The 13,299-nt window shown below is 44.3% G+C and overlaps 2 protein-coding genes and 1 long non-coding RNA gene across 4 annotated transcripts in view; 1 reads left to right on the top strand and 2 right to left on the bottom strand.

Annotated features, from left to right (window-relative positions):
* Window positions 1-5,868: 5,868 nt before the first annotated feature.
* LOC130371158 (transcription factor 15-like) lies at window positions 5,869-7,634 on the bottom strand. The gene is made up of 2 exons (XM_056576866.1): window positions 7,008-7,634; window positions 5,869-6,522 (listed from the first exon to the last, which is right to left on the bottom strand). The coding sequence occupies exons 1-2, from the start codon at window positions 7,485-7,487 to the stop codon at window positions 6,457-6,459; spliced, it is 546 nt and encodes a 181-aa protein (XP_056432841.1). The 5' UTR covers window positions 7,488-7,634; the 3' UTR covers window positions 5,869-6,456.
* LOC130371457 (uncharacterized) lies at window positions 7,185-12,285 on the top strand. Of its 2 annotated transcripts, XR_008893196.1 has the most exons (4): window positions 7,185-7,439; window positions 8,450-8,505; window positions 10,684-10,814; window positions 11,302-12,285. It is a non-coding gene; the product is annotated as an uncharacterized LOC130371457 (long non-coding RNA). The 2 variants fall into 2 exon arrangements; XR_008893197.1 differs by lacking the exon at window positions 8,450-8,505.
* Window positions 12,286-12,810: 525 nt separating this feature from the next.
* The window catches only part of LOC130371005 (transcriptional repressor scratch 2-like), a 3,149-nt gene continuing 2,660 nt past the window's right edge, over window positions 12,811-13,299 (bottom strand). The window contains exon 3 of the mRNA XM_056576637.1: window positions 12,811-13,299. This exon is cut by the window's right edge and continues 149 nt beyond it. Within this exon, the coding sequence (XP_056432612.1) occupies window positions 12,811-13,299 (489 nt within the window).

Below are 13,299 nucleotides of genomic sequence, written 5' to 3'. Positions count from 1 at the left end.
CTTGAGCCTCCCGAAATGTCTCGCGATATTGATATCCCCCCTGCAGACTGTTTTAGTAAGCTGATATTTCCAATGTTGTCTGTGTAGGCTATGTCTGACTATAGGCTGCTGCTGTCCTGGGAAGGTCACTTGAAGAGATGTTTCATCTCAATGACGTAGGCCTATTCTTCTGGTAAAAAAAACAAACAAAAAACATCCTAAACTCTCACGTCAGCCAATGTAGGCCCTATATCGCAATCTTGTCCTCTCGCCCCTCCCTCCCTATCCCTCAACCCCATGCGTTATTTCACTCTAGCTTGGTTGCTGCATTAGCGGTTGTTACACTTAGTTTATTTCACTAAGGTGCTTCTGTCAATGCAAACACAATTTTCAGCTGTTTATTATTTTCAACGAACCAATAGTAGTTGCATTTTTTAAATGTCAATGCACTTTGAATCCCTGACATTTGAACAGTTGAAGCTAATTTATTAGCATGCATAGTATAGGTCTACACTTTGCATTGAACAATTAACCCTGTAACCCATATATTGACTAATTTCCTAATGTAATGAAATGCTCACACACTAGCTGCTTTCAGTCCTGATATTCTCAGGCTAATCTCCTAATGGGCCATATGTGTAAACAACATATCCTGACAATTGTACCCTGATAATCTCCCGAATAATACTACCGCTGTAGGAACTTTAGGTAGGTTGATGTAAATAGTGGTTCGGGTGGAGTGAGGTTTGGTGAGCAGGCAGTGTCTCGGTCAGAAGACAGTGCGGGGTGATGAATAGCATTGAGGAGGCAGGGTTTGATGCAACACAATTTGGTTTATTTTGATATTCTTCTGGTTAATTTTATGCTTGATCTTGCATCAATTTCACTCATCTTTGTGTGCTGCATAAAGGGGATAACAAAAAAAAAAGATAACAATAGAATTAGACAATGATCAAACACATAAATTAAACAAATGAACAAAGGCAAATGCACATGTCTAGAAAACAAAGGAATCTGGTCATGACCCAAGCCAACAAAGGAATCTGGTCATAAACCAAGCAAACAAAGGTATATGGTCATGAACCAAAGACAATGATGAACTCACGTTAATTGAAGACGCACACAGGAGGCATGAGCGTGCTGGTGGCGAGTGCCAAGCAAGAGCCAATATGTGCACAAACAATTTATAGGCTCCACCCCTCCCCCAAAAGGTGAGGTGGGCGTGGTCAAGTGGCAGGTGGCAAAGGTATGTTAAGGATGGGCAGATTCAACACATTCATTGTATTCAAAGAATACAAATGGAAGGGGAAGGAATTTAACTGTCTTTTCAACTGCTGAGGTAGTATTTTCTGTTGGATATGTAAATTACCTTATATGTGAATGAGGAGTAGAAAGTCTGTATTTCTCACACCAGTTAAGTGGACGGGTTCATGATCCTTCTGCATGTCATTGAGTGCCCCCCTAAATGATCATCATTCGTGTTGAACGCTAAAAGATAGGTCCTTTCATAATCCCTAAAAGTACATATCATACAATAAATAACGATACATGAGTTCACAGCTGCACGTGTATATAGATTTTTTTTATTATTATTATTATTGACAATAGTTAGCTGAACATTATAGGGCCCCTCAGTTAACACAGAAATCAAGTACTTTCTATTTGTCCCAGTCTAACCCTAACCCTGTTATATGTGAAAAGAAGGAAATTAATATAGAATGTGAAATTTGTTACATTATTGACTAGGGTTTCCACTTTATAGTTATGGGTTTAATTACACCTAGAGGTTGCGCACACGGAAAAAGTTGAACTAAATCAAAAGGCGTTGCCTTCTTAAAATAGCCAGTGGCATGAAGATGGAACAATAATTGTTCACTTTCGGACATTGTTCAGATTACGTCATGGAGTTTCTTTGGGAGTGGACAGTTAACTTTGACAAACATAAAGTAGACAGGACAAAGTGGCTACCAGGGCAGACAGTTTCTGTAAGGACTCCCCCTCGCTGTTTGGGGAACTTGATTGAGGATATCCTCTAAATGATTGCTTCAATTGTCAAAACACGTTCAATGTTTTTTAAGTCTTCCTTCCTTAACCAATGGAAGGTGTACTTTAGGTCATGTCTACTTTTTACAAAGATTGATTCAATGTTATTTAACATGATTTGTCCTGTATATACAATGTTATTAATACTGATTAAGGGAAAAAAGGTATAAGTTCCACAGGCTATAACCTATTTGACCCGAACCTCAGATTCCAAACAAGTCTTAGCTATTAGGTGGGATGGGTATTAATGCATAACAATTTACGGTTAGGGATTTGCTGGCATGATTATTTGTCTTTTATTTGAGACAGTTGAGAGTTCTGCTCAAAGAATCAATCAAGGGGCTATATCAACGAATAAACAAAGTGTCAAAGGAAAAGCCCATATTTTAGGGAGGAATAATCCAGTTTCTTATTGTTATTAATATGTGATGTTTTGGACACACCGGTCACAATATCACATTGGGATCATTCTAGTAGATATTCTGATGGCAATGTGATGGACGACATACAATACCGTTGACATACAATTAAGATGTCTTAACTGGTCAAGTACTACATAGCACTGTTGTCTGGGTCTTGTCTTATATAGGAGTCAGTTATGCACCACTACATTTCATCGTGTTGAGCAATGTGATACATAATTAACATTTACTTCTCAAATCAATGTATTGATTGTGGGAATTATCATATTAACATATAGATTAGTGTTTCATTCAGCCTTCAGCGATAACGGATATTAAAATGTTGTAATATTGACACAAATCCAACCCATTGCACAACTTTATCAGATGCAGACCTCAGCCTTTGGCCGATTTCGTCCTTGAGAGGTCGTCCTTTTGACCTCGGCTTTGAGGGTCCACACCCATTCTAAGTATATAGTGTGGGAGCCCGAGCCAGGTTGAGGGAGGGAGAGCGTTTGGGGGACCGCCCCGGTGGACAGATATTGTCTGTGCTAACGTCTCAGGGCATTCCACTGTTTCCTCTCTTTGCACGCTGTGAGGCAAACAATAGTCCCAGGGGTGTCCACTGCCTCGGGAAGAGTGTGTCAACAACAGCATGATCAGCAGAGTACAGTAAAGACACACATACACACGCACACGCAGGAACTCACACACCAAGCACACAAACGCACACACACTGTCTAGCCCTGTGGGCGTCCCTGATGGAAGAGAGACTTGGCAGCACCGGACCTGTCCCATGAAAGAAGCCGCGCTGCGTGTCTGGCTGCCATTATCCGACCTGACAGGCAGGTTGGCCAGGAAGCTATAGGGGTGAACAAGGGGCGGAAAGTCTGGAGGGGGGGGGTCGAACTTGTCATGCACTTGAGATACTGCTCCATAAGGGTATGAGCGTGGTGGTGATTGAGGGCGGGGGTATCGCTGTACAGTGGTTCTCCAGCCCATTTGCCCCATGGTGTCCTCTCCCTAATGTCTACCAGATGGGATCAGGCAGATCACCGCTGACGGCGTTGACACAACACTTTATGCCAGAGATGGATTCTGAGGTCATATCCTGTGCTGAGATGTGGCTAACTTTTATTAGAAATCCCTGCAGTCAGAGAAGTGCGTTCCAAGCATTTCTTTGGCCCACCTGGACACATACAAAGAAAACTACAGTTCCTAATAAACCCTTGTTCCGTCATTCTTTTATCAGGCCAGGTTTGACGGGGCTTTGGTCGTTCTTAAAGTCAGATAAAGAAACAACCCGTCCCTGGTTGATTTCCACATGGTACTTACTTGGGGCCCCTGAGGGACAGCCTTGATGGGGTCGGCAATTCAAGCCTTTCTTCCTTCCTGTCCTGCTATGACATCTTCCTGCCTCACGGGCCTCTGGGAGCCATCCTCTGCGGGTCCATTGGGGCCCTCCCCCCCAGCCTCACTGGACAGGCTAGCATGTGGCGGCTTATACCAGAGAGCGGAGTGTAGAACCAACAAGTGGGGAAATTAAAAAATAAGACAGTAAGGATCCGTGATGCACGAATGCTGCTGCTTGTGAAAATACGCCCAGATGAGGTATCTCTAACCATTACCTCATGGGTGATTTAGAAAATTCGGAATGAGATTTAAAGGAAATATGTTGACCCTTACTTAAACGCCCCTGTTGTTTGCGGTTGCAGTTCAGCATGTGACGTGTCCAACATGGCAGATTGTGTTGGACCTATATGGACATTCCTGAACCAGGGAAGTGATAAATCCTTAATTAAATGCTTTCAAAGGTTACCCGCCTTCCCGCTCACATCAACATACTTCAACATACATGCATATGTACACTGCACATGCATTGAACAATATAACATATACAATACTATATTAATACAGAGTTTGATCAATATAAAATATTGGTTCTAGTGCTACTACTACTATATGACAACTACTACTATTAAAACAAATAATAGTAATTATTATAATAATAATTATCATTATTGTTAAATTCATTATTATACGTTTTATAATATTATTTTACAAACACGCTCATTACCTTCCTCCTTTTATGCTGGAGTGATCTATGGCATATCAGCAGCTGTGTTTGTCTGGAAACAGGGTGTGAGGTGATATTAGCTGTGACTGATTAGTAACACATGTAGGATCACGACCCGAGAGATTTAGGAGTTGAGACAGTCACGTCAAAGAGCCAGAACACTTACTACACCCAAAGAGAAAAACGGTTCATTCACAACCTCTCTCCATTCACTGTACATCTTGTGGGTATACCAGACAAGGCGAGACAGTGGCTTTGCAGCATTTTGTCAAGTTTGAACAGCCAGTATAAGGGACACTTATAACACTGTTTTTGGCTATGACACAAGGAAACTCTGCCTTTTCTGTTGTGAGGTTGATCTCGCTGGGCAGAAATCCAGCAGTGTGATACATTTTCTCTGACCATGATCACATGGGCAAAAACCACAATCCACAGCAACCTCACCAAATCACCACAACAGCCCCGGCTCGCTTAATTTCTTTCCTGGTTTGCCTTTTATACATTTTTAAACCCACTGGCCGGTTCGATTCCGAGTCTGAGTGATTCATCCTTAACTCCCTGGGTCCCTCTGTGTCTCACTGCCTGGAAGAGGATTCCTGTAGTTGGGAAGCCGTACATCCATTTCAGAGAGAAACCCCACTGTGAGAAAGATTCATTAGTTCCTGGTTGGAGATTCCTTGGTATTGCCAAAAGGAAAAGGAACATCTGTATTGGAATTTCCTATGAACCTCACCAAACCACCAACACAATGAGCAACCTTCCCACCACCCAAACCACCAAATAGATATACAACAGTATGAACAACCTCCCCACCACCCAAACCACCACCAAGAGATACAACACAATGAACCAACTCACCACCACCTAGAGATACAACACAATGAACAACCTCCCCGCCACCCAAACCACCACCAAGAGATACAACACAATGGCCATGGACGCTATTCATAGTTAGGAGGAATTATAATGTTAGTGTCGGCTCTATGGCCTTGTATAGGCCTACATATACCCTACCATTCAAAAGTTTGGGATCACCCAGGCAATTTCATGTTTTCCATGAAAACTCACACGTTTTCAGTTGTGCTAACATAATGGCAAAAGGGTTTTCTGATTATCAATTAGCCTTTTAACAGGATGAGCTAAACAACGTACCATCAGAACACAGGAGTGGTGGTTGCTGAAATGGGCCTCTGTAAACCTATGTAGATATTCCCTTGAAAATCTGCCGTTTCCAGCTAGAATAATCATTTACCAAATAATGTCTAGGCTATATTTCTGATAAATGTAATGGTATCTTCATTGAAAAAAATCAGTGTGACATTTCTAAGTCCCCCCAAACATTTGAACGGTAGTGTATATCTTTTGGAATCTTGTTCGATGTCATTTATAATTGCAATGTAAAATCTGTTTTCATGAGTAAAGAAAAGCCTGACCTTTATCCTTTAAAATGATTACAATTTAATAATGTAGCTCTGTAGTGCACAAACAACACATGGTCGGCCATCTCAATACACAACAGTTGTCGTACCGGGCCCAGTTCAGTTTACCATGCCTGACCACAAAGTAACCGGAACCGAGCAAACTACTTGCCAACATATTTTATATTTAAAATATATTTATTTGAAAGGAAAAATAAAAATAAATGAAAAAATAAAGCAACAACCAGCAGTTCGGTTTTTGAAATAGATCACACCGATCACTGTTGAAGAAAACACAACAGAATCTATGTGGGAATAGTCTTTGTTTTGGTTTTCATGTCCCTTAAAATCTGTGGTTTCCCCCACTGTCTGTTTGGCTCGGCAAAGATATTCTTTGATTGCCAAAATCATCCCAGTTTTCCGGTTGTGTTAATTTCAGGCCAACGATCGAAGTGCCTTCCATCATGATGGATGGTCTGTGGTCCGAGAGGACAGGGTAACGGTGGAGGGTCTGAAGAAGGGTTTTCCAAAACAGGGTTCACCGCCGACTCAGTCGTAGTGTGTTGCCTCTGTGCATCTTCACACAGTCTCTTCTGTCTTTGACCTGAGGACAAAGCAGAACAGGCTCATCAGTCCTCTTGTGTCTTTATAGGAACACCACTATGTTATTATAAAATGAATTAAACAGGTTTACATTCGGAAATTCTTCAATTCACAAAAAGGCATAGACTAGACATAGATATAGCCTTAATCCATAGTTCAAGTAGCCTACTTGCTGTCCTATGAGGATATGCAATACAACCCAGTGCAATAGAAAGTCATGTGAACAGAATGATGAAGACGCAAATTCAAATCCACAGAGCAACATGTCTTCTTATAATATTTAAATAATTTGTTTCTCTATGGGTAACACTTATATAAGACTATACTTACACAATCAAACAGTACAATTTGGCCTCATACAAGAACGCATGAAAAAAATTATTGTAAAATGTATTTATTTATCTGTCGAGACCAAATACAATGAAGGTTTAAAATGTATCCACAATTTTTTTTCAATTTTTTTTCTATTTATCATTTATAGCTCACCATTTTCCGCTGGTTGCTCAGACAGAAGGTGCAGATGGCTCTGGGGTGTTTGCGCCCACCGTCACCTCCCTGGAGCACCGCGCTCAGACACGGCTCACCGTCCCCCAGCAGCAGCACGTTGGCCAGGTGCGAGATGTAACTAGACGCCAAGCGCAGAGTCTCGATCTTGGAGAGCTTTCTGTCCACCGGCTCGGTGGGGATGAGAGTCCGCAACGCGGTAAACGCTCCGTTGACATTCTGGGTACGGTCGCGCTCCCGCGCATTGGCCGCGTTGCGCTGCTTCACCACCACGCCACCGCCCAGCGCGCGCGCCACGCGGCGGTGCGCCTCCGTCTCCTCCGAGCAGCAGCCGTAGCTCCGGTCCGAGCTGCTGCCGTCGCTCTCGCTGCGGTCCTCGTCCTCATCGTCCGACAACACGTTTACATCAGCGTGGTAAGAGAAGGCGTGCGTCGACACCGGCCTCAACATGGTGAAAGCCATTTTTGGTTGGGTTGTGTTTCGTTTGTAATCCGGTTGTTGCAAAACTGCATGCAGGCCGAGTAGAAAAAAAGTATAGAAAACTCCCCCTCCTGTCGTTCTGTTGACACATGGGACTGTCCAGTATGCGGCTCTGCATCTCTGGGAGCCTCTTATAGCAGCACCAGTAGCCCCTCAGCTGGGAGGGGAGGGGAGGGTCGTGGAGGACATGCTGGGAATATCCCGGCCCCCAAAAGTTGTCAGAGAATGATTGACCTTCACCTTCTGCGATAATAGCCAACCTGCCGCAATAAATAGCTAAAACAGTCAGATCGAAGCAAATCTGAGTGGGTATTTTGTATTTGTATTTGTTTTTCACGTTTTGTGTGTGTGCAGTTCTTAGTGTTGTGTCTATGTGTTGCCGGGGGACTTATGTTGTAAATTATTTTAATCCATGCTATTTCTGATGACATGCTTCAAGCTAACAACAGTTATGAATGGTATCTTCTCCACGTAATCGACAACACCTTATAAGGTTTTATGATTTTGTAGGTAAGTTAAAGACTACAAAAATGGCCACTTAGCCATTTCCGGCAAAGCCAAGACAGATCAAAGATTTACCTGGGTAAAGAAGAAAAAGTAGGCGAGGTTTATTTACCATTCTGCCCACTTCCAATATGAACTGTTGTGTTACCGGTATTCGGGAGTTGCTTCATGAACCACCTCCAGAACACAAGCTTGTTTACCTTGTGTCTCTGTTAAAATAAACCACATGTTGAACATTTGCCACTCTCCGAGTCATACCTAGCCCGAGACGACCACAACTAAAAGCTAAATATTTTTTCATCACTTAACAAACTGAAAAGGAATGTCACGATACATTAGCAAATTGAATTGGGTCACTTTGAAATAATAGGTCTATGGTGACACTGATAAGAGAAGGCATCACGTTGGAACCTTTCTCTTTCTCTCTCCTGTTCAACCAGGGCTCACCTCTACCTGATGCTCCCCACCGTGTCTCTCATAGACGCTGCCAGAGGAGGTGAGGAGAAAGTCACTTTTGCTGTGGAAACGTAGCAAATGGCTTCCAGATTGACTGGGGTTGTGGATAGAAGGTCCAGTAAAAAAAGAGAGAGAGAGAGAGAGAGAGAGAGAGAGAGAGAGAGAGAGAGAGAGAGAGAGAGAGAGAGGCAGAGAGAAAGTGAGTGCAGAGAGTCACCAAAGGTGCCAATTTTCACAAACACCCCAACACACACTCGAACACACACAACACAACAGGGGGTGGTCACAGGCCTGGAGTGCCCCCCCCCCCGCTGACTCAGCTGTACCAACAACAGTGACCTGGGCTCAGGACGGGCTCATAAAGAGGAGGACACAGTGGGGTGTTTAGCGCGCCCAGCCGCTCAGCAACACGACACTGTGGCCCTCTGCTGCCCTTGGGACCCACCCTCCGTCCACCCTCCTCCACCCTCCCTCCTCCACCCTCCCTCACCCACCCCCCTCCACCCAGCAGACCCCACGGCCTGGAGCCGTAAACCCCTCTGCACTCGGCCACTGCCCACTAGCCCTCCGCCCAGCACACGTCACAGTGGAGGAATGCCATTAAACACCCTGTGGAGGGGATAACAACTGATGGAGTGTGTGTGTGTGTGTGTGTGGGTCTGTGCCTGTGTGTGATTGTGTGTGCATTGGTGTACGTGCATGTGTATTTGTGTGTTTGCGCGTTTGTGCATGCATCTACATGCATGTGTTTTTGTGTGCATCTGTGTGTGTGTACGTGTGGGCCTGTACGTGTTTGTATGTGTTTGTGTGTGCATGTAAGCGTATGTGTGTGTGTGTGTGTGTGTGTGTGTGTGTGTTTGTTCACAAGATGAGAAACAACGTGAAGAGCAGAGAGGGACACAGGTGATTAGGGGGACCCAGGTGACGAGGGACACAGCAGATTGGGACACAGCAGAGAGGGACACAGGTGACGAGGGACACAGGTGATGAGGAACACAGGTGATGAGGGACACAGGTGATGAGGAACACAGGTGACGAGGGACACAGCAGACAAGGGACACAGAAGACAAGGGACACAGGCCGGTGGGTTTGACAAGCTAAGGAATCATGAGCACTGTTTTGTTGCCTTACCACCCTGTGAATCTGGGCTCCTACACCACCAGAGTTGTACCGAATAGTTCTGGAAAACTAAGTTGTGTTTTATATTACTTACTTCCACATCACAACGAACATCTTTTCAGTCAAACACAGTATAGACCTTTGGCATGTGCTAACTAATCTACTACTATTGGCATGTTCAAATTAACCTCAGTGTGTTTTTGAAATCCTGCAATGATTTCAGACCCATGCATAATCCATTGTTTAGACCTACCCAATATGAGGGATTACAGTTAAGAATATATATTCAAATTAAAATAAATGATGATTGACTTTTGGTTTTAGGCTTATCTACGTAATATACCGATATTTATGCAGCAGGCCTGAATTGCTATTCCCAGCAGAGAATATCGACAATTTGAAGCAAAGCAAGTTAGAGCCCTTACAGTAGCAAGACTATAATCTTTCAGTTGACCCTGTTGCGTGACCCAAGATAAAGCCCGATCTCCCCCCCCCCCCCACACACCAGCAGACACTGATCAACTTACACCGGCTCTCTACGATCTGAGCAAACAGGTGGCCTCGTCCGTCTGTCTGTTCACCCTCGGTTCAAAAGTTTAACAAATGGTTGCAGCCCCATACTCTCCCCCCCTCCTCACCTCTGGTTGGAAGCGTATCTCAGACCTATCTCCAAAAAACGCTTGACCGCTGAAGCCAAAGGATCCGGGGGTCTGGTTTATTAGTCGTCATCATAATGGGATCCTTCAGGCCAGAGTGTGAGAATGACCCACATGGCTCCATTTTGGGTTCAACGTGTAGTTGTAATGGGAGACATCAGAGCCAAAGTCAACATCTCAGAGCCGGCTTTAGACCAGGAGGACGCGAGCAGCAGGTGCGTGGTGTTCTCCTAGCGGATGAGCTGCTGTGTTATCTTCCTCCCTGAAGACTGCCCCCCCTCCCTTGGGACCCCCCCCCCCCCCCCACCCCCCATCTCCTCCCAACCCCCAAAGGATCCACAGCAACCCCAGCGCCGTCACCACAGGAAGTCTACTCGCACGCGATGATACATCTTCACCAATTGCAAATAATGGTTTTTTTTTACTTTTATTTTCCTCCACAGCTGCAGAGCTCCAACAGCTCCCGTTCCACCCTCTTCCTTCTCTGCGTCACCTGGGATCACATCCCAGCCCCTCACGTTAACCCCTCAGCGGCTTACACTGGAGCTCTTGCCAGTGTCTCAATGTCTAAAGGGTAAGGCCATGTTGTGTGTCACACAGGCACACAGTCACTACTAATGATTCATAACATTTCTGATTCCTCTATGGATCCATTCCCTTTTCTATCAATCATTATGTTAATGTTATCATCAATTACCCTTTTTATGGGCTTTTAGTTACCAGAGACCAACCGTATCTTACATATGCTTGCTTATTCTGAACAGAAGCCACAAAAAAATGAACAATTAAATTTCAAAGATAAGTGAATTACCAACTTACTTCTGGAATTTTGTAATCTTTAATAGAGAACATCATTCACATGTTTTGACTGATCTAACTTGTAATTGCTACAAATTCAGTTGATTGTCCCAGGAATAACACAACACTGTGTACCAACACACGGATACACGGTGCCTGTCTTTGTTGGCTTAGCCGCAGTCACTCATGCATGCGTGAGTACATGTGTTTTCCATGAATTGCATTGCATTGTGTCTGAAAATAGTATTTCCCCATCTCCCCAGTCGTCCACAGAGTTGCATAGTTGCTTATCCCCTGAGGGCCGATGTGGCTGGGGGCCAGGTTGAACCAGGGGCCCGGGTTCTCATGACACCTGACCCAAAGAACATCCTGCCTGCTCTACAGAGGGGCCAGAATGGGTGCCAGTAGAGGACGCCTGCACACCCAGAACAGGTGTGAGCCGAGATACTGTCCTGCACTATGGGACCTGCCAAGGTGGGCCCATGTCTTAATGCCGGAAGTTTAGAGCTACAATGGCAATTTGTCTTTGCTGCGGGAATTGAGTGAAGGATTTGAGTGAAGTTGAGCTTACATTTTCTACATTATGTTATAATGTGTTAAGTAGAGTATCAATATTGTTTTTGCATGCAAAAATTAAGATCTGATAGTAATATATTAGGTCTGACATGTTTATGTTTACGTGTGAAATTGGTTGAAGATAGTTATCAGGTAGGCTGAGGTAGATGGAAGAAGCAATACAGGATCCGATTGCCTACTGTTGATTTCCAGCATTCACATGTAATTAGCATCCCATTGTTTTATAACTAGACTGAGGTTATTCTGGAGCTCAGAAGTGGTTTCAGGTTTGGCTCCCCCTGTCGGCCACAAGATGACGTGCAGTTATAAACCAGCCAGTTATTATTTCATAAAGAATCTTTTGATAAAAGATGTATTTTGTCGAAAGATATCCTTGGAAACTTTCTTTAGGATATAGTCTATGACGGTAACATATTGTGAAAAATGAAATGCTAGGTGGGTGGGTTATAGATAGGTACAGAGACAATGAAGAAAACAATCTTGTTTAATAAATATGAAGAATTACAATTTGACTAAATTCTAAATCAAGTATAAATTGTCTTTTAACTCGACAGGTAGTTCAGAGCTAGCTGCTTCAATAAAACAATATTTCATCTTGTGCATAGATTCATAGGGCAAAAAACACTTTTCGGTAATTATTTAAATGTTCTTTATCATAATCATCACCAAATTGAAGGAATACTCTGTTTCAGAAATATATTAGCTTTTCCCTTCTGTTCTTAACAAAAAAAAATCAAATTATGTTTCTTATAAATACATGTGAAATTCAGAAATGCATAAACAATAAATAAACATCTAAATTCGTCAATGAATACTTAAATAACTTAATAAATACAAAATTAATTAGGCATAAATTAGCAAGTGTCTGAAATAATTTAAGAGCTAGGTGGAATACAAAATAATACTGAAATGCAAATTATTGCAATTGAATTAATACAAACAATATAAAAATATTCATGTGTGTGTTCAATACTTCGTAATGAATTCACACTACCTATTTGAATTCGAAACAATACCATCATGTCGAGATTATTGCTGCTCTCAGAAGGCAGGAAGAGTTAGAAAAAAGCATGCATGTGGGCATCGATAAGCGCAGCAAGCGACCGGCGGGTCTGAGGGCCTCTCCCGGCCTCGCCGTCATTTCGCTCCTAAAAAAAAAAGTTTTACAGAACGGGTGAAGCGGGCGCGCTCTGACGTCAGTCCTCGGAGCCGCACTCCTCCGGCGTGCCGTCGCTCTTGTAGCAGGCCGACTCGTAGTGCTTGTTCAGGTAGGACTTGAGCGCAAAGCTCTTGTGGCAGCGCTTGCAGGCATAGTGCTTGAAGGCGGAGTGCGTCTGCATGTGGGCGCGCAGGTTGGAGCGGTCGGCGAAGGCCTTCCCGCAGTGGGCGCACGCGAAGGGCTTCTCGCCGGTGTGCGAGCGCATGTGGCCCTGCAGCAGCCAGGGCCGGCTGAAGGCCTTGCCGCACACGCCGCACTCGTGACGCAGGTCGTGGGTCAGCATGTGCATGGCCAGCGCGGGCATGGAGACGTAGGCCTTGTGGCAGGTGGGGCACTGCCGGGCCTGCTGGCCGTCCAGGCTGCGGTGCGTCTGCTTGTGGCGGCTCAGGTTGGACGAGGTGGCGTAGGACTTGCCGCACTCGCCGCACGCGTGCCGACCCTTGGCCCGGCCGCACTTAACGTGGGC

Source organism: Gadus chalcogrammus, chromosome 1 (genome assembly GCF_026213295.1).
Source record: "Gadus chalcogrammus isolate NIFS_2021 chromosome 1, NIFS_Gcha_1.0, whole genome shotgun sequence".
Classification (NCBI taxonomy): domain Eukaryota; kingdom Metazoa; phylum Chordata; class Actinopteri; order Gadiformes; family Gadidae; genus Gadus; species Gadus chalcogrammus.
This window is presented reverse-complemented; position numbering and strand designations above follow the sequence as displayed.

Bases quoted from the DNA above. Each gene is read 5' to 3' on its own strand.
- LOC130371158 (XM_056576866.1), bottom strand. From the start codon at position 7,487: ATGGCTTTCACCATGTTGAGGCCGGTGTCGACGCACGCCTTCTCTTAC. The intron at 6,523-7,007 runs GTGAGCTATAAA...CTTTGTCCTCAG, and splicing joins TGAGCAACCAGCGGAAAATG to GTCAAAGACAGAAGAGACTG.